This window comes from Cibotium barometz, chromosome 3, assembly GCF_041138505.1.
Source record: "Cibotium barometz isolate CiBa-2024 chromosome 3, ASM4113850v1, whole genome shotgun sequence".
Taxonomy (NCBI): Eukaryota; Viridiplantae; Streptophyta; class Polypodiopsida; order Cyatheales; family Cibotiaceae; genus Cibotium; species Cibotium barometz.
The window spans coordinates 11033890-11054782 of record NC_141048.1 but is presented as its reverse complement, the minus strand read 5'-3'; the positions used below and the strand labels follow the sequence as shown (position 1 = coordinate 11054782).

Below are 20893 nucleotides of genomic sequence, written 5' to 3'. Positions count from 1 at the left end.
GCAACAGCAGAAATCACAAGGCCAGGAATCATTATTGTAAACAAGAAAATTACTTGTAGAAATTTCCATTCAATTATTTTTAGATTAGATAAGGTACATAGTATACTACGTTATCGGTATCCAAGACGTATATGGATGGAGTCTGTTGTACTCCCACTTTTCCAGCTTGTAGATATGCTCGTACCATAGATAACCCACCTAGAAAATAACCACAACATTTTCTAGCATTATTTGGAATGAAAACAACAAGCTAGTATTGGGCATGATTGAGAGAGAGAGAGAGAGAGAGAGAGAGAGAGAGAGAGGGATATTAAATGTCTACTAAAAACCCAATGGGCCTATGAGACCGAAGTGATACAATAATGTCCATGGCATAACTCATCATGGAATGGAAAATAAAATAGAAACAAAACAAACCTACCTCACTGGAGTGATACAAAACTGTCCATGAAAATCTCATCATATAATACCAAGAACATGAAACACGAGCCCCCAATAGATGGTACACCACTCTCCAAAATATCAAGCATGGGGCTAATGAATATGGCAGAAAGGTCTCCCTCAGCTACATCACGAGGAAAGTTAGCTTGATGCATGTCCTGGCTCTGGAGCTGAGCTGCTGATGAGAGAGAGTTGGCGAGTGAACAAGCCCTTATAGTTCACTGCCGGCTACTGCAAGTTGGTGCCTTTCTTCAACGGAACCATCACTAGTAGTAGTCTTTCTTGTAACAGCCCAAGCGGCTAACGGGTAGTACCTGGATAGAGAGTAGGTGGGAAGAGTCTTGCGCGCGCGCGTGCGTGTGTGTGTGTGTGTGTGCATCTCGGTATGCTAGGAGTAAGCCCTTATAGTTCACTGCCGGCTAACTTGCCAGCAGTTAGTGCCTTTCTTCAACGCAACTAAGTGTTATGCTCTCGAAGCGAAGGATCAATGGGAGAAGTATTTACCTTTGGTTCAGTATGTGTAACTATTTGGACCTCCTAGCTCTATTTCACATAATGAAATCCATGCCCAAACACCAGACAGGTGGAAGAAGACATGGGGACATGGTCCATAAGGATTGATTAAAAAAAAGCACCATTCTTGGTCAAAACGTCAAACAGGGTTGACCACAAGCCAAGGGTACCATCGGAAAGAGGAGACTAAGCCGGACCAAAAAGCTAAAAGCCGCTTTCTCAAAAAACAGCTCTAGGGCCAAAAAGCAAGGCCCTGAAGTTGTAAAAGCACAAATCAAAAACTTTGGCTATTATTAATAATATTTAATAAAAAGACAAAAGCAAAGCAAAAGCATTACTTTTTGGCAAAAAACAAGGCTTCCCCAAGTATAAACGAAGCATGAGTCTCTCTTGAGCATCAAGTTGAAGAAGAACCTCTTCATCGCGTTGCCATCTTCGTTGAAGCGTGGAGATTATCTTCATTATCATCATCTATGAACCAAATCATGGAGTTTTTCATCGCTACCCACTGATTTCAGAGCGCTTCCAGCAACTACAATGCAATGTCACCACCTTTCCGTGCGACTGTACAAACAGAATTTCAAAAACCCTAAAAATTTCAAAAACCCTAAAATTGCTTTAAAAACCCTAAAATTTGCTTTTTGGAGGTTTTAATCACCCGAAAACCATTAAAACAAGTTTTATATCAGTTTTCTTGCCAAAAAAAGCTTCTCTAGGGTTTTCATCATCGACAAGGCTATAGGAATTGTGGAGATTATTCATGGGATGAGAGAGTGGATGTAGAGCTTGGACATGGAACTTGGACATAGAGCTTGGACATGGAACATGAAGCTTGGATATGGAAGCTAGAACTTGAGCATAGACATGAAGAACTTGGACATAGAGCTTGGGCATGAAGCTTGGACATGAACATGGAATACAAAGCTTAGACATGGAGCTTGGATTTTGGACTTGGGATCCATTGGATTTGGTACCAGCCCGATGAGAGATACTTGTGGGTCATCCCCGCGGTGTGCTCGACATCAGAGATCTTGTGTGTCGACATCAACATCGACATCGACTTGGATATCCTACATCGGCATATTTGTTTGTTTTGTATTCATTGATTGTATTGATCTTGGCTAGCGTGCCCGTGGATTGTTCCAGAATAAATTCATGAAAGGAGCCGAGGCCTGTTCCCCGCTCAATGTGGTGTACTGTGCAAGATCCCCATTCCCTTTTCTCTCCCCCGCTCTCTCTTTATATTTTTATCTCTTGGACACGTGGTTGAGTCTGTCACCGCACGCCCCGTTGGGCTTACAGTATGCTTACAACAACATCGTTCATTCGTCAATAGGGAAAGCTCCTTTTGAGATTATCTATGGCAAATCTTTATTGTGGCCCGTGCTTAGAACCAAGGAAGAGATCTTCCATGCGGATAAGTTTGTTCGAGATTTGGATACAACTTTTGCAAAGGTTCGAAAGGCTATTGAGACATCTCAAGCCAAACAAAAGAAAGCTACGGATAAGCGTAGAAGGAAGATCTCATTTGAAGAAGGGAATTAGGTCTAGTTGAGATCATAGTTGTTTCTGTACGGTGTATGACGCCATATCGTATGGAATATTGTACGGGCCTGTACGGATTTTTTCAGGAATTTATTTTTTCGAGAGGTAATGGTCTTGTTTTTGCTTGTCTATTATGGCTGTTTGAGCTTCCTATACTTCTCTCCTTATTAAAATACTCCATATCTCGAAATTGAAAATATCTAAAATTATAAGTATTTTTTAAAAACACCGTATTTTATCGTATGATAAGAGAAAAAATTATATCATACCGTTTTTTCCTGTACGGTATCGTATTGTACGAATCGTGCAGTATCATACCTGACAACTATGGTTAAGATTCGAGAAAGTAAGACTTAGAAAGTCTAAAGCCAAGGAGCACAAGGACCCAAAGCTTGCTCGTAGGTATTATGGACCTTTTTAGATTACAAAGAAGATCAACGATGTATGTTATCAGTTGGACTTCTAGATTATTGGAGGATACATAATGCCTTCCATGTCAGTTTATTGAAACCATATACAAGACCTCCCCCAGAGGAGCCCATATTGGAGGATCCAACAGAGATGGAAGAGCAAGAAGAAATTTTTCAACCAGAACAGATTGTGTTTCATTTTGTGAGAAAAAGAGTAAGACAGTGGTCAAAAAGTTCCTCTTGAAATTCAAGAATTATTCGCCATTGGATGCAAAATGAATGTCGAGGAGTACTTCAAGGACTATCTAGAGATACTTCGAGCTTATGAAGAAGCGGTTGGTCCAAATGTATTTGAAGTACAGACATAGACGTCTTGAGAACATGATAACTTCAAGAGGGAGGGATTATACCTCTAGCCCTCTTCATTGTGTGTGTGTGTGTGTGTGTGTGTGTGTGTGTGTGTGTGTGTGTATATATATATACTCTAGGAATGTAATAAATCATAATTCTGCTTATGTAATGGTTAATTGGATATACTCTTGTTTGGATCGGTTGCATACCAGATGACCCAAGGAGAGAGATTTGTATTCGGGTGGCAGTGATCCCAGATGACCAGAAAAGATTGTGTTTCATTTTGTGAGAAAAAGAGTAAGACAGTGGTCAGAAAGTTCCTCTTGAAATTCAAGAATTATTCGCCATTGGATGCAAAATGAATGTCAAGGAGTACTTCAAGGACTATCTAGAGATACTTTGAGCTTATGAAGAAGCAGTTGGTCCAGATGTATTTGAAGTACAGACATAGACGTCTTGAGAACATGACAACTTCAAGAGGGAGGGATTATACCTCTAGCCCTCTTCATTGTGTGTGTGTGTATATATATATATATACTAGGAATGTAATAAATCATAATTCTGCTTATGTAATGGTTAATTGGATATACTCTAGTTGGATCGGTTGCATACCAAATGACCCAAGGAGAGAGATTTGTATTTGGGTGGCAGTGATCCCAGATAACCCGTTGGGTGGCCTTTGTGCTAGATGCCTTGGATTTCATAGTCAGACGGCCAATGCAACTAGATAGCCCAGATGACTATTGATGAGCAGTCGAGAGCTCATAAGTGACCAAATGGCCCAAATAATTGTATTGGATTTCGTAGTCGGGTGATCACTGCGACTAGATGACCCAGATGACCGTTGATGAACACTCGAGCAGTCATAGTGACCAGATAGCCTTGATGATTCACTGAGCGGTTTCCTTGGGGAGCCAGATAGCTCAGAAGCGGTTTTTGATGAGACCAAACAAGACAATCCATGAACAGTATGTGCATTGCATACTGATGTATGTTTGAATTTCTTTGACTTTTGTGTGCTACTTTTGATGCCCGGACAATGCTTGGATTTATGGCATGTGATAGTCCACTGGGTTCCAAACTACTTGGCTAGTACCTAGAATATCCAATAGATGCGAATGATGGTTTTGCAAGAGGTAAGTATGGATTTCTTTTATCTAACACATGTAACATGTCATAAAGAAGAACCATCAAAGACAAGCCATTGGTCAAAGATAAGGCATTGAGATGTTGCCAGATGAGCCTATGACACCAAAGATATAGGTTGTACTCCGCAATTGAGGACAACTGCGATATAAGAGGGAGGGAATGTAACTATTTGGCCTTCCTAGCACGCTATTCACACGATGGAACCCTTGGCCGGACACTAGAACAATGGAAGAAGGCATGGGAACACGGACCATAAGGTTTGCACATGGAAAAGCACCAATTTTGGTCAAAAAGCAAAAGTTCGAACTGAGTTGACCGTGAGCCAAGAGAATCACTGGCAAGAGGGGATTAAGCAGGACCAAAAAGCAACTCTAGGGTTAAAAAGCAAGGCCCTAAAGTTGGAAAAGCAGAGCACAAAAGAAATTTGGAAAAGCTGGCCTTATTTGAGTAAATATTTATTGTAAAAAGTTAAGCAAAAACATGGATAGCTTTCTAGCAAAAAGCAGGGCTCCCCTCTCATATAAAACTAGCATGAAGCTCTTCATCATCATCATCAAAAGTGTGGAGCCCATCATCATTAAAGCGTGAAGTTTATCATCTTCATCAATCAAAGCATGGATCTTATCTAGGCCATACGCCTGCTGATTTCTGCCATTGACTGCTGCTGCCGTGTGCTACTGGACAGCGCCGCCACCGCCGACTAGCCTAACAATGCTGCTGCCGACAGCTGTGCGCCACCTGGCTGCTGTACGCCTGGGCATGTTTGCCACCTGGTTGCCGCCTACTGCTGTGCACTGCCGCGTGCTGCCTACTACCAGCGCCGCCGCCTAACTGAACAGCGTCGCCTGCTATGCTGAACCGACACCGCCTGCTGCTGCCTTTACTGTTTGCCGCCAGCACTGCCGCCGCCTGGCTACTACTACTCCCGCCCGTATTATGTGCCATACGGCTACCGTACTACTGCTGCAGTTGTTGACTGGACTGTACGACTACTGTTGCCACCACCTGTTGATCTGCGCCAACCGTACGACTATCTACTGTTCTCTACTGTGCTGCTGTGAACTTGTCCTGGACTGTAGCCAATTGTACGACCCTTTGAGGCTGTTTTTTCTCCGATTTGGGCAACAAACCTTCAGTTGAACATCCTATACTACATCATCTACTCATATCGTTTGTGTACCTTGTGTACGAGCTTGGGGTAGATGGATTTGGTACTGCCCCGGTGAGAGATCTTGTGAGCCATACCCGTGGTGTGCTTGGCATCAAAATCTCATGCCTCAACATCGACTTCGACTTAGGTTTCTACATCGGCGTATTTGTTTGCTTTTGTATTCATTGATGTATTGATCCTGGCTTGCGAGCCCATGGATTGGTCCTGAATAAATTCCTGAAAGGGGGCAGGGCTTGTTCCCCGCTCAGTGTGTGTGTCCTATGCAAAGTTCCCTAAACCCTTCTCTCTCTCCCTCTCTCTATCTTCTCTCTCTCTATTTTCTATCTCTTGGATGCGTGGTGGAATCTGTCACAACATGCCCCCCTGGGCTTACAGCCTCCCGCATCTGACCACAGAGACCCATTACAGTTCCAGGCTGCCATCTTGATGCCCTGCGTCCTGAGACCAGAACTAATTTCTCTGTGCATGCATTCAGGTGTGTTTCCATCTGACCGACAGGACTGTTCAGCTGCTGGGATAGGCCATCCCATTTCCCTGACCTTTGTGGCATTCTGTTCAACCAGGTGGGCAGAGTCAGGTGGGCACAGTTTCAGAACCCCATTGAGAGAGAGAGAGGATTATGCTACTGCATTGGGGGCCAGAGCAAGGGCGGGTGGAGAGAGGAGGGGCAGCAAAGAGAGAGGAGGTGGCCCAGGTTCAAAGAAAGGGAAAGAGGCGGAGCAAAGAGAGAGAAGGGAAGAGGGAGCAGCGAAGAGAGAGAGAGAGAGAGAGACGTGAAAGAGAAGGGGGGGGGGGGGTGTTGGGATTACCGAAACGCAGCTTGCAACAATGCAAGACTTTATGGCAATCCTTCGTCGAGCTTCAGTTTCTTCAAGCTTTTCCATCCATCTCTCCACCTGATATAATTTGAAACACATTTTCTTTTCAAGGGAAACTCTAGCACCAATAGCAAGTTTTTTACTTATATTACATGTGAAATCACATGACTGCACACTAGTGCGTTTGATAAAGGGCCCTCTTAAACCACACACATCTGCGCTGATAAAGTGGACTTGTTTCCTCTATAATCTGCACCATAAATTTTTTGATTTGTTGGCCATTATTTCTATTATCACATGAACAAACATCTAAAACACTAAGCTGCGCAGATAAGTGAACGATGTACCGTTGGATGAAAGTAAGCATATAACATGCCCACGATCCATATATAGCGATCAAGGCCCGATCTGAAGTGCCATTCATGCAATTTTGGAAGGTCCGGCTTTCTAGGGTCAGTGTAACCTGAAACAGGCACACACCCATATACGTGAAGGGCATATAAATCAAACTGGAGTTACTTCTTGGTGACTTGAGTTTTAGATCATTCTTCAGCTTAGTCTTTACATTGTTCGAATGCAGTAAAAATGCCTCAGAACTTACCAAGTAACCATGTGAAAGGGCTCCACAATATCTCGAATACGCCAGGAACTTCCCAAATGGCGATGACCACAGCAACGCATGATGCAATCTTGATAGCCATTACAGACCCAACCTCATTGTATTTATGAAAGACTCCAAGAGTTGTGTACACCATCACCGTAAAAAGAGTGTGCATGGGACATATATAATAGAGCATATAATCGTTGTTGAGCAAGATGCAACAAAACAGAACAAGGAAGTTGAGGCGCCACATCATCTGCAAATGAAACACAGACTTAGCTGGCTAGAATACATACAATCAAATTTCATTTGCACCATGCTGTGTCTTGAATACAGAACCCCACTCAAGAAGAGACTGTTAGGTCTCTGTGTACGATTAAAAACAGCAACAAGGGTCTCTGAAGTAACGTGGGTACCTGACAGAAACGGCCTAGACTAAAATCCTTCCGAACATAATAATAAGAAAAGTTTCCAAACCCAGTCATCCAGACATATGCTGCGATAAAAACTCGGATGGCATTGTAGATCTCGACTGCTGCAAAATAGTGGTACAGCAAGAATAATACCTGGACAACACATGATTTGAGACTGTCAAATATATTAAACAATATCCCTTTGTGTAGGTCAAGTTAAATCTTGTCTTGTTGATTCTTGAACGAAGCCTAGGCCAGTTCATCAATGGTTGGTTTGCATTGAGGATTGGAATTTCATGCATGTTTAAAGTATTAATAGCCATTAACTAGAACACTTTTGATGTTTTCTTCCTAGTACATTACAGTTCCAATTTATTGTGGTCAAAGTATTACTTGCCAAGGTATTGGTTATGGGGGAAATACGAACAAACAACTGAAGAAAAAGTGCAAAGACCATCTCTACAAGAAAAGAAAAGCATACAAGACACACTCACTTTTCAGTAGATTGTGGAATGTTTTGTTGAGATGCCTCACAAAATATTACAGCCAAAACGCTCTGCCTAAGTTACCTGCCTTATACATTTGGTAAAGAGCTAGAAGAGCTAGAGAAGACTGTACGAGCATACACATATTGGGGGATGGTTTTCTCGGGCCCAAAATTACAACAAGACCAGCTGCCACATCACAGCTCGTGAGAGGTTTGAATCATTGGCCTGCCTTCAGAGCAACAATATTTACAAGCCCAAGTTGACGGCAAACAAAGACTACCACTGGCCGTATCTCCCTCCATGCAATTAGCAGCTCAAAGTGACACTCAGTGCTGGCATGCATGGACAAAACTGGGCAGAAAAGAACAAAGAAAAAGCCTGAAGACCCTAAGAACCTGCAAGAACACTATTTTTATGAGAAAACGTTCTTTTCAAAGCCTACAAGCATCTACTTCTTCAGTTTGTTGAGGAGTGCTCTACGGAGATGCCCTTTACTCCCTCCTCTACATGCAAATTCTACTAATGCTGTCCACGCACAAGCACCTACCACTGTAAGCAGCCTATGCATCATGTTCCAACCAGAACTCTGCTGTCTGACTCTGACACAAGTGGCACACTGTATGGGCAGCTGATGAAAGTTGTACTCATTGCTGAGTTCAAACTGTATGGACCACAGGACTAAATGACACATCATGAATCAAGAGGGATCTAAGGCTGAAAAAGGCGTCCTGATCTTGCCTAATCTAGACCGTCGGATTCCCGTCAGGCAAGTGAACTAGGCGTGAACTCAAGGTGAACTAGGGGTGAACTCAAGAGGAGGTAAACTCAGGGGTGAACTAGGGGTATACCATGGGGATTTTTGGGACTTAAAAAAAATTCAAGGGATTGAGCTCAATGCAAAAGAGGATTCGAACTCAGAACTAGTCGCTCAAGTTTTCATCATCTAACCACTATGCTATACTTTCCAGCAAGTTGTGGAGACTGTTTTTAAATTTAAATCTTGGTATTTTTGTTCCCTAGTTCACTTTCTTGCCGGAAAATGTCTCCCTAGTTCACCCCGAGTTTACCCAAAAGTTCACCCCTAGCTCATCCCTAGTTTACCCTCGAGTTTACCCATAGTTTTGGGAATCCAACGATGTTGATCAAATCCCAATCACGACGCCTCTTTCCAACCATAGATCCCTCCTGATTCATGATGTGTCACTTAGTCACGAGGCTGTATGGATGCAATCTGCTATAAAGGTGCTACCAGACTCAAGTCAAAAGATGTACTTAGTAGATCAGAAGAATTGGGGACTGTTCAGGAAAAGTACATCACGCATTGACATCCATCATGTATTTTCACAGCACTCTCTATGCATAGGTGTTCAATTTTATTAGCTGAATGTGTGCATGGTGCTTTAAGTCCTTGAAACACAAGCGCGCTTTTGGCTGAAACTATCAAGTTATGTCATAAAGCACTTAAGGGTTACAAACGCCTTCTCCCTTAAATATCAAGAGTTCTCTCTGTCTATCCTTTTAGCATGTGGTATGTCAAAGTTGTTTCCCAAACTTAACAAAAATTTAAGTGCAATCTTGACTCCATGAGAGTCTACTCACAAACCTTAAGATCATCAACTCCATCATGCATAGCACAAACTAAGTGCTGTGACATCCCCAGTCACATCATCAGCACCCAAAAGAAAGTGCAGTTTATGTTTAGAGATATGATATGTCAGCTTAGAAGACAAATCTTCAAACCATTGAACTAGGTTTCCTTCACTTCTCCAAAAGTGAAGGATATCAGCACTGTCATAAATTTACCTTTGACTGCTTAGGTTTTATTCACAGGCTTCATAGGCAGTTTAAAAAGAAAACTTGACTAAAGAAGGTATATCTTCTACATGCTTATTGTACTGGTAACAGAATATATAAAATTAAATAAAAAAATGCAGCTAACTCCCCTTATTTTGATCCCCCCAAAAAAAATATGCCAAAGATGATGACCCTTTCTACTTCCCATGTTGAAATGAAACTGGAACTGCACCAGGAGTTACCAATTCAGCTGAGGATCAAATTACCTGCATCCACCCCTTCCATTCCTCTGTCTGATGCCTATTCAGATAAAGTATAGACTTACTGGCGGCCACCGACTTTTCCACGTGCTTCTTCAGAGAAGTAATCGCAGAAGCACAGATGAGTAACAAGTACAAGAAGAGAAAAAGGTCCCTGTTGTAGTTCTGCAAAGAAAATGAGCCTTTTTAGTACTCATGACCCGCTCACCATTGTTAGTAGTAAGTACTTCTGACCTACTCACTAGGTAAAGGATACCTCAGACAGAAAATAAAATTTATTCAGTCTTCTTGGATCGAAAATGCAAGCTTCATACAAAACTGTCCATGCACACATTTCCAACTCTTGAAAACAATGTTAGATTATAGACCAAACTTTGTCATGTTCACCATAGGGATGGCTGGCATTTCATGTCTATGGACTTCGTCTCCTTATAGGCATCAAAACTCATCATAGCATAGTTATGTAAAACAGAAACAGAAACAGCATCCCTGAGGGGACTAAAATCAGGAATCACATTAGTTGGCATCGTGGAAGAGGGAGAAAGAGGGAGAAAGAGGGGGGGAGGGGGGGGCGGGGGGTTGGTGTTGGTGTTGGTGTTGATATAGGCATCATTTGGGACCCTGCATCTTCTTTCATTTTTAAGCTTTGATTTCAATAAGCAAGCCTAGGCTTATGCATTTACTCAGGTTATTAAAAGCTTTGCTATAGAATTTACTGAAATTTCCCTTTACATGTAACCTTCGCCATAAGCCTTGTCCTCTTGCGCAATCAAGGGCCACCTGATGGACTAATCACATGCCAAAGGACAAGCATAGAAAATGACATTTACTCACTCTTCTGGGCAGTCCCTTAAACATAGAAGCTGTCAGACATCCTGCAATTTGAGAGAGAATTCTACCTCAACATGAAAGAATCTGATGATACTTTCTCAAACAAAATTGGTCCTTGACTTAAAGACTGCAGGCCTTATAAAGGGTTTTGACCATGTGGTAGATACAGGCTTTAGGCCAAAACTATGGTTTGCTGCCAACTGTGCAGTCTCTACCAAACTGTGCAGTCCCTAAATATCAGCAACTACAAGAGTTTCACGAGATTCTTCATCAATTGTTTGTGGTTTTGAAAATACTCTGGCCTTGATTTAGGGATATGCTAGCAACCAAGAATTTCTCAATAAGGAGTGATAGAAGGTCATAGTTATGCATGTAACGGCAAATTTGTGGTTTTGAAAATACTATGGCCTTTGATTTAGGGATATGCTAGCAACTAAGAATCTCTCAATAAGGGGTGATAAAAGGTCATGGTTATGCATGTAAAGGCAAGTAGAAGCAAAGTAGTACTTTTTTGTGGTACACCCACGACTTTTTCATTAACAGACTCCATCAGACAGACCTCTATGTACTTCTTCATTTGAATATTGAATTCACAACTACTTGCTTTCCATTTAAGTCTCCCTTGTGTTTTTCAAGTGAAGTAAATTAAATGAGCGAGGCTTGCATAAATACCAAAGCAAGGTAAATTAAATGAGTGAGTGATGCTTGCAATGGCAGCTCAAGCCACTCATAAGGAGAGAATTAGCAATCAGGAGCTCAAAATGCAAGCCTTTGAAGATGGATAGGCAAACATTCTTCAAAAACTTTAATTTCTCACAATACAATTTAGTTCTTTGAGGATTGAAGGACAAAATGGTGGCACTTCTACTTCCGATATGACTAACAATCATGACTTATCTTCTAATCTTTCAAAATGCTTCAAGGTAAACAATGCCTTGAATCTAGTTGCATTTGATGGCTCAATGAGTTTTGAAAATATTGATCAATGGGTAAAGAAGCTCAACTTAAATGCAAAAGAATTTATTCCTCTAGGTTATAAAGAGAAGATGCTTCAACAATGGCTGTTTCTAGAGACAAAAAGTGGCAATTTTGAGGCAATTGTTTCATCAAACCATGCTTAAGATGGAAGCTTCACAAGATGATAAAGCCCTTACTATCAAGTATGTGGGTGGTCTACATTCCCCACAGGAGATGCCGGATTATCCATATGCAACCATCATTTGACCATACACATGGGCTATAATCAAAAGAAGCCCCAATGTGTGTAAACCACCTCTTGCCAAATCAGGGTACTAATCTTCCCCATCACCACGGGTCTTCAAGATGTCATATGTGATAGAAAAACTCAACTAAAGCAAATAATACTTCCACATATACCATAAATCCAAAACACCAATGAAATGCATGCAGCTATAAAACCTGTGTAGAACAATCCATACAACTTTAGGCACCATCCTTGGCACTATCAACAAGTCGGAAGCAGCACCAAGGGCAACCAGAAACAGGTGAGGGCAGCACCAATAGAACTGGTACAGCAAGTACAAAATTTGGAACAGTAGGTACATTAGCTGGTACAAGCAACAAATACAATGGTGGTATAGCACGTACAAAGGCTAGTAGAGCAAGTACAATGGCCGGTACAACAAGTACAATGGGCAAGAACACCTAATATAGCAAGAATACCACCATAGAAAATCTAGAGAGGTAGAGCATCCTTTTATAGAGGAAAGTACGTAGTGTAGAGACTCTCCATACATAGAGTATTGTAGACAAGAATGCGAGCAGCCAACATGGTAGAGGCTAGTTTACGGCAATAGAGAGCCTGCTGAAATGAAGAGAGAGAGGCTTCCAATTTATAGATTTGGGGCTCTCATGAGCTAGAATGGCAAGAAAAATCTATAATGACAAGTGGAGAGCTGAGGTGACAAGTGTGAGGCCACTTGTCTCACTTTGATCCACTAAGATAGTCCCCCCCCCCATAAACTTCATCTCTAAAAATATAACTCGTAGACCTTTTGTCAAAGACGCTGTGGCAAGTCCCACCATTTGCTTAGCTTTAGAACGTAATGAAGCGAATGGAACTTCCATTGGGAGTTATCCAAAAATAGTAACCCTACTGAATTTTAGGAGTCTGTTCCTTTGAATTCCACCTTATTAGAAATGTATGTAAGCACAATGTAGTCAAAATTCTAGATCTCTCCCAAATCCTCGGGAGCTCGCCATACATGCTTTTCACTTGACAAATGAGCTCCCATGCCCAATTCTGTGTCCAAGAAACCATCTTGCGCGCCTAGACCAAGCTTTGGGCGCTTGATCTTTTGTATTGGATAACTGCCATTCCCAAAGCTTGTACATCAATGCATATTTGGTCGTCCCGAAATCCACCAGACCCCTTTTCACATTGGAAATGTCCAAGCTCGTGACATCTTCCCAGCTTCTTAAAAGTTATCCCCATCTTTATACTTTGAGCCATATATCCAAGATAGAATTATATCCCAAGTGTGCAAGATGAGACATTCTCATAAATCAAATATAATTGAAGAATCCATGTCCCAAACAAATGGGTGAGACAAAATAAGTCCCCATAATATCAATATCGAAATCACGTCCCAAATAAATGGGCGAGACAAAATAAGTCCCCATAATACCAATATCGAAATCACATCCCAAATAAATAGGCAAGGCAAACCAATCCCATAAGTCGAGATATCATAACCATGGCCCCAATAAATGGACAAGACTATCGAATCTTCGTAATACAAATATCCAAATCGTCTCTCTATCCATACTCCAAGAGTATATCCAAACAAATAAGTATCCAACAAATAAGTGTTGGTGTCAAATCCACCAACTTCAAGAAACAGTCTGTCGTTCCCCAATCCCCAGTGTCACATCAGATGCATGCTCCTCTCTGTTGACTTCCATGCTTGTACCTAGTGCCACCCGCTTTTGGTGGTGGGATGGGCAGCGGCGGCGGACCGGTCCAGCAAGTGGTAGATTTATGGCAATCACCACAAAGGCTTGTTGGTGGCCTCATAGTTTTGGAAGGTTGTATGCAAGGAGGGGACTGTGTGCTTGACCAACTGTCAATGGTTAATGCCGGAGTTTGCATGCTAGACGCTTTCGACTCAGAGGTCCCCGCGAACTGGCCGGAACAACAACTGTTGAAATATACAAGTGAATAGGGTGTGTGTGGGAACAAGCTCTTGGTTAGAGGCTGTAAAAGAGGAGATGTAATTGTGAAAGAACCTGTGAAAAGGTGAGAAGAATCTACTGGGAGAGAATAAAGAGTAGCATGAGAGAATTTAGGAGTGTGGAGTTATTCTGGGAGATATTCAGGGAAAAGAGAAGAGGTGGAGAGAATCAGGCAAGAGGTGGAGATATTCTGGGAGTGAATCATGGAGAAATCAATGGGATTTGATGCTTGATGTAAACTCTATAAATTGAGGCATAGCCCTAATGAGAATTTGCTGGTTTTTGTGTATCCATGCCTACATTAATCTATTTGCTAATTATTCACTAATTACGTCTTAATCATTTGCTAATCACTTTGTTAATGATGTTGATTCTAGTGTTTGATCCACCATAGCTCATCATTATGCTCAAATTTCAACATGGTATCAGAGCCATGCCTAGAATCAATTAGGTTTATGAGCCCATTAGTTAATTAATAAGGATTAGTAGATAATTAGCAAATAATCAAATTTTTAGTTAGTTTTTCACTTCCCCCTTCACCCCCAGCCAGTGGAGGACTCCATTCTCCTTGCACACATAACATTAGGCTAAGCCCTTTTAGGTACTTATAGTAGACTCATAGAGCTACACACACCTCAAAGCATGTGGGCCAATTCAGCGGAGAACGCCGGCGGGAGCTCGATTTGCAGGCGCCGTTTTTCTAAAGGAAATTGAAGATTTCTTCTTGCTCAAATCAAATCTCTCTAATTCCTCCTAGCCCAAGGTGTATTCAAGCATGCTCTACAAGCTGGTGAAGACAGAATTGAGTTTCATCAAGTCTACAGTGAGATCCAAGCTCTTCATCAAATCTGCAGGTGACTTTGGTAAAACAGAGATTAAGCTTTCAATATTTGGTCAAATCTTGTGTTTCTTGGCTTAATCCTCTACTAGACTCATTGCTATTGATGCCTTTGAAAACATTTGAGCTCATTTGAAGTGAAAGGCACCAGATCTGGACTCCCCGCATACTTTGTTTTCTGCACACAAAACAGAGCATTAATTGCTAATCAGTGATTAATCAGTGCTAATCACTGTATTTTGGTACAATTGAGGGTTCAAATTAACCATTAGGTATCTAATACAGATTCCTATAGCTTCAGATTGCAAATCGGAGTTGGTTTGATACTCCAACCATCTCGTACAAATTGGTTACCTTTGATTTAATGTAATTTCTGGTAAAATTGTGCTGATAAATTTGTGAAAATCATCATTTTGCATTTAACCCTTGGTTAATGCCTGTAAATCTCACTCAAAATCAAGATTATTCATAGCCAGAGTTACATTTGGAATGTGCATGAGAATGAATGCTATACGCATTATGTATTGGGCACATTGCATCAGTGTAAAAATGGGAACAGACACTGCCCTTGTCCAGAATAAGGCAAGAGGTAAGACCTCCTGCATAAATTTGGGTTTGCATTGCATAATGATACAAAATAAACATAAAAAGCCCAAAGGAACTGTCAGCAAAACATTAAAATATGTTGCTCACATGGAGCAAAAAGACCTGACGGACAAGCTCATGGCCCCAACCATGAAAGAAGTAGAATCTCTTTCCAAGAAGAGAATCCACACCAAGAAGATCTAAAGGAAGACATGGACACGAGAAGAGAAGCTGCCACAGGAAGAGAAGCTGCCCCAAGAAGACTGAAAGAAGAGACGGACGTGTGGAGAGAAGCTGCCACAACAAGAAGACTGAAGACAAGAGAAGATGTGAGGCTCCAAAGAGTGAGGAGCCATGTGAAAATCTTTGAGAGAGAGAGAGAGAGAGAGAGAGAGAGAGACCCCACAACCCAATGTAACCTGCCCCAATAAAGTAAAACCACCTCTGAGCCACCGATAATGTAGGCCACGTGGTAGATGTATGTGTGAGCACTTTAGTCAAGGTCGCGGGCACTTATAGGAGCCTTGGACACATAGAGAGAGAGAGTGTCAAGGACTATGGAGTTTAGGGACTTGAGGCACTGGTCGCGGACTATCAAGTAAGAGAAAGAAACTTGATACACGGTCCAGGTGTGCTGAGATAACTTGAGGGGAGGAGTAGAACATGTAACAATACTTTCCTTGGGTACATCTCCCAATGAAGTAAATTAGTGGCGCTGTGACGTAATGTGCGTGCTAGCACCATTGTAAAAATACCACACTTGTGTATCTACCATTGACATGCATGCATCATGAAGAGAAGGATCATAGCTAAATTGAAATCTTCTTGAGCATGGTTAGCGGATTCCTTCTTTTTAGCACTAGATGCTGATGCATCGGTCACAGACATACCAGAGTCTTTCTTCTCTCTCTCTTTTGCAAGCCTCTTCTTGCATTCATTGATGTAATGACTTGGTTTGCGACTATGATTACATTTACTCTTCTTCTTGGGATTCTCTTTGTCACCTTTATCTGCATTTTTTCAAGAAGAGGCGGTGAATCCACCTTTTTGGCTTATTGCTAGTGGCAGTAGATGCTCTGCCTTTGCCTTTACCATAGGCAGCAAAAGCTTGATTCCCAGTCCTCATGCCAGATTTGTTCAATTGCTCCTCTTGTAGGAGTAAAAAATGCATTGGGATTGCCCTTCATCATCAACGTGAGTGTCATGGCAAAATCCTGATATGATTGATGTAATGCATTTAGAATAGAAGTGATAAGAGTTATCTTGAATGATCTCATCAATGCTGGCAAGCTGCTCTCGATGAAGGTCATTAACCTTCGTCAACAAGTACTCATCCATAGAGTCACCCTCATTGTCACGTGCACGCCCGTGCTATGGCTAATCTCCAGCATGAACATCATCAATCCCTGATTAGGACAGCATTTACAGCATCATTAGCCGTAGAATCATTATCATCAGCATCAACATCAGCATCAGATCAGTATCATTATCATCAACATCGCCGCCAGAATCAGCAGCAGCATCATCATCATTATCAGCATCTACAGCATTGGAGGGCATGGGAACCCTGTCGGCAGCCAGCAGGAGACCAAGCAGCATGTGGCCAGATCCTAGCAAGTGGCCAGCAAAGTGTGGGTAGCAGTTAAGTAAACGCAGCCTATTTAAGGGGCATTTAATGCCATTATTTGTCCAACAGCAGGTCAACAGCCCTTGGACTGGACCGACCTGCAACCTCCAGCATATATAAAAGCATGAAGTCATCATTCATTCACTAGAATCAAGTCATTCAGCATATTCAAAGTAGAAGTCATTATCCATCATGTAGAAGGGGCCAGAGGTCACCCCTTTGGGGCTGACCAAGGGCCCAACCATGTACAAGCATTGAGCAACCTTTTTATACCATATTAAATACAGAAAACCTGACACCAACTCTCTCTCTCTTCTTCTCTCTCCTTTGTCTTAATCATGTTTAAATCACCATCTTGTTCTTAATCAAGCTTAGGGCTGTGGGTTAAATACATCAAGGCTTCCGCGCGTGCAACACTGATCCAGATGCGACATATCCAATAGCTTCTTCAAATAGGCCACTCGTGAAAGCATTTAATGTTGTGTAGTACTTGCACTTTTTATTCCTTACGGGTTTTTCCCCCGGTCATTTGGTGTGAAGGGACACCTACTTATGGTTTAGGGATTTATGGTTTAGGGCTTGTTGTACTTTCACTTTATGATTATGATGTGAGTACGTGCATACTATTACTGCACATCTTGTTGCTACATTGTTGCCTCTGCGTGTACTCCTTGTGTGAGTGAAGTTGTTGCTTACAGGTTTCTATTGCCCTCTTTTCCAACATTTTGGTATCAAGGATCTGGTTCTGTTTCCTTGCCTACAACATTTGGAGCTTAGTCGCCCGCCTGACAAGACTGCGTGGAACTAGTCACTGTGCGGCCGCAAGCACTTGGGCCAAGGCGACCTCGTGTGTCTAGGCTGCAAGTAGTAGTAGTTGTTGAAATTTGAGCATAATGATGAGCTATGGTGGATCAAATACTAGAATCAACATCATTAACAACGTGATTAGCAAATGATTAAGACGTAATTAGTGAATAATTAGCAAATAGATTAATGTAGGCATGGATACACAAAAACCAGCAAATTCTCATTAGGGCTATGCCTCAATTTATAGAGTTTACATCAAGCATCAAATCCCATTGATTTCTCCATGATTCACTCCCAGAATATCTCCACCTCTTGCTTGATTCTCTCCACCTCTTCTCTTTTTCCTGAATATCTCCTAGAATAACTCCACACTCCTAAATTCTCTCATGCTACCCTTTATTCTCTCCCAGTAGATTCTTCTCACCTTTTCACAGGTTCTTTCACAATTACATCTCCTCTTTTACAGCCTCTAACCAAGAGCTTGTTTCCACACACACCCTATTCACTTGTATATTTCAACACCTCCCCTCAAGTGAATACTCCTAGTACACCTAGACCCTATACCAAGTTTGCCTCCCCTAACTTGATAGTCCGCGACCAGTGTGAGACTTCAAGTCCAACTTGGAGCCATGCTCCTTAAGCACCATGTACTTACGCCGAACAACCAAATACCCAAAAATGAACAACAGAGGGCTTCTCACCATGGAAAGCCTCATATGGAGTTTTATCTAGAATAGCAACAGTAGGAGACCTGTTATGGATGTAGACAGCAGTAGAAGCCGCCTCAGCCCAGAAATGCCGAGGTAACGAAGAATGCTCAAGCATAGTACGGGACATCTCCATAATGGTCCTATTCTTCCTCTCTGCAACTCCATTCTAGAATGGAGTATATGCTGTAGTAAGCTGTCTCCGAATGCCATGAGCCTTACAATATTGCTAAAACTCATGGGATGTAAACTCACCCCCTCTGTCGGTCCTGAGAGCCTTGACCGAAGAACCGGTCTCTTTTTCCACCTCAACCCTCCAATCACAAAAGTGCTGAAAAGCCTCATCCTTGGACTTCAAAAAGAAGACCCAAGTATATCTGGAGAAGTCATCCACCATCACGAGCATGTACAATGCCTTACTCAAAGACGTTTTACTCATAGGACCACATAAGTTTGCATGAACAAGAGCAAGTGATGTTGAAGATCTGTGTGTCGCCTCCTTCGGAAAGGCGGCTCGGTGTTGCTTCCCTTGTAAACAAGAGGAACAAACAAAAGATGGAGCCTTGATGGTCGGTAAATCCTCAACCAACCCATCCTTCAAAGCTCGCTATAGAAGTTGATAACTCAAATGGCCAAACCGAGCATACCAAAGAGCTGAAGAAGAACCAGAAGAAAGAAAAGCGGTCAACTTGTACAAACCACTATCTTGGACACCTTGAGCCAAGATGCTACCAGTCTCCTTATCACGAATGGTAATCTCATAACGAGAGAAGATCACCTCCGCACCCTGAGCTATAAGAGCTCTCACTGACAAAAGGTTAAATGCCAAATCTAGAATGTACAGAACGTCAGAGAAGTACCTCTTGTCTTCGGAGGAGCGGAAGATGGGGATGGTGCCATGTCCATGCACTGGCACGGAAAAAGAATCACCCAAAGTGATCTTGCCTGTCCTAGTAGTGAAGTCCTCGAACCAATCTCGATGGGGTGTCGTGTGAGAAGTAGCACCGCTATCCACAATCCACGACCACGACTGAGAAGTAACAAGAGCAAGGATACGACGAGTACCTGCTAATAGAAGAATACCATCATCCTTCTTGGTCGGAGACACCACTATAGAGAGAGAGTTCTTTGCTTCTACATCCCGCTTCTTCTTGTGACATTAGGGCGATTTATGACCCTTCTTGCCACGATAATAACACTCACTGTCCTTGTTTTTAGAAGATCTGTTTTTATCTTTGTCTTTATCCTTGTCGTTATCCTTGCAAGAAGCATTGGGAGGCACTCAAAGGGGTCATGAGATACTTGAATGGTACAAAGGATTTGTGTATATGCGTCACACCACCGGAAGCAAGGGTGGCATTGGTAGGTGTAACAAGCCAATCCCAGAGATCCACGCCACAGAAAGTTAATTTCACCTTCACCTTCACCTTCCACAGAGTGTAGTTGGAGCCATCTAACTTTGCAGACTCAGAGAACATATGAAGTGTAGTCGGGGCAGCCATCACAAGAAAAATGCACAATCTCAGGAGTGTCCACCACAGGTACCAGAAGCCACCAATCCTCAACTCAGAACACCAACAATTGCAAGAACCACCTGTAGGGAAGAAAACGCACAAAAACAGATGTTGCAGCCCTCAAAAGGAGCAACCGATAGGTGAGAAGGGGGTTCTCAGAGATCAAACAGGTGAAGGAGGACCTGAATCTGCAGTGGAGAGGTGTCGGAAGAATCCAACCGACCAGCAGCAGATCTGAGAAGAAAACGTAGATGTGAAGGTGCTGAGAACTAAGGTAGATCTGGGGCAAAAAAGTTAACGCTGACTGGGGCAGTAGATCAACGTTGAACCAAGAGCGATGATACCATGAATGAGTGCACAAAGAGGAAGCAAACAAGCACTAGAGTGTGCTGAGAGAGAGTGCAAGAGAGAGAGAGATATGAAGCAACTATGCTGAATATATACTGAAGTGATACATCATTCAGTCCCAAGCAAGAGACATGAACACCCTCATGAGTGAGGAAAGCCAAAGGAAGACCAGACTATGGGAAAAGAGGGAGGCAAGCCCACCTATTTATAGGTAAGAAGGGCTGGCCGACTGGACATGGGGCAACTGGCCGATTGGGCATGAGGTACCCGACCTGGAAAAAATACCAGAAAAATATACAAAAATAGGGTGGCCAGCCCACAACCAAGGGCCATGAAAAGAGACCAAAAAGGGGACTCCAATGATGAGCAAAATCTGGGGATGAATGTGCTAACAGAACCTTCTCCAACCATGGGGCTAGCATGAAGAAGCTTCTTCACCTTTTGAGGTGCCCCCTAGGAAGCTTCCCGAGAAGCTTCACCTAGAAGA

General features: G+C 42.4%; 1 protein-coding gene across 2 annotated transcripts in view; it reads right to left on the bottom strand.

Annotated features, from left to right (window-relative positions):
• Positions 1-20893, bottom strand: part of LOC147639705 (protein REDUCED WALL ACETYLATION 1-like) — a 56297-nt gene that overhangs the window by 1274 nt on the left and 34130 nt on the right. For both annotated transcript variants that reach the window (XM_086772980.1, XM_086772987.1), the window contains exons 6-11: positions 9961-10119; positions 7416-7565; positions 7000-7255; positions 6746-6861; positions 6390-6476; positions 110-198 (exon numbers count right to left, since the gene is read on the bottom strand). In XM_086772980.1, coding sequence (XP_086629106.1) covers positions 110-198; positions 6390-6476; positions 6746-6861; positions 7000-7255; positions 7416-7565; positions 9961-10119 — 857 coding nt within the window. The remainder of the gene's footprint in view (positions 1-109; positions 199-6389; positions 6477-6745; positions 6862-6999; positions 7256-7415; positions 7566-9960; positions 10120-20893) is intronic.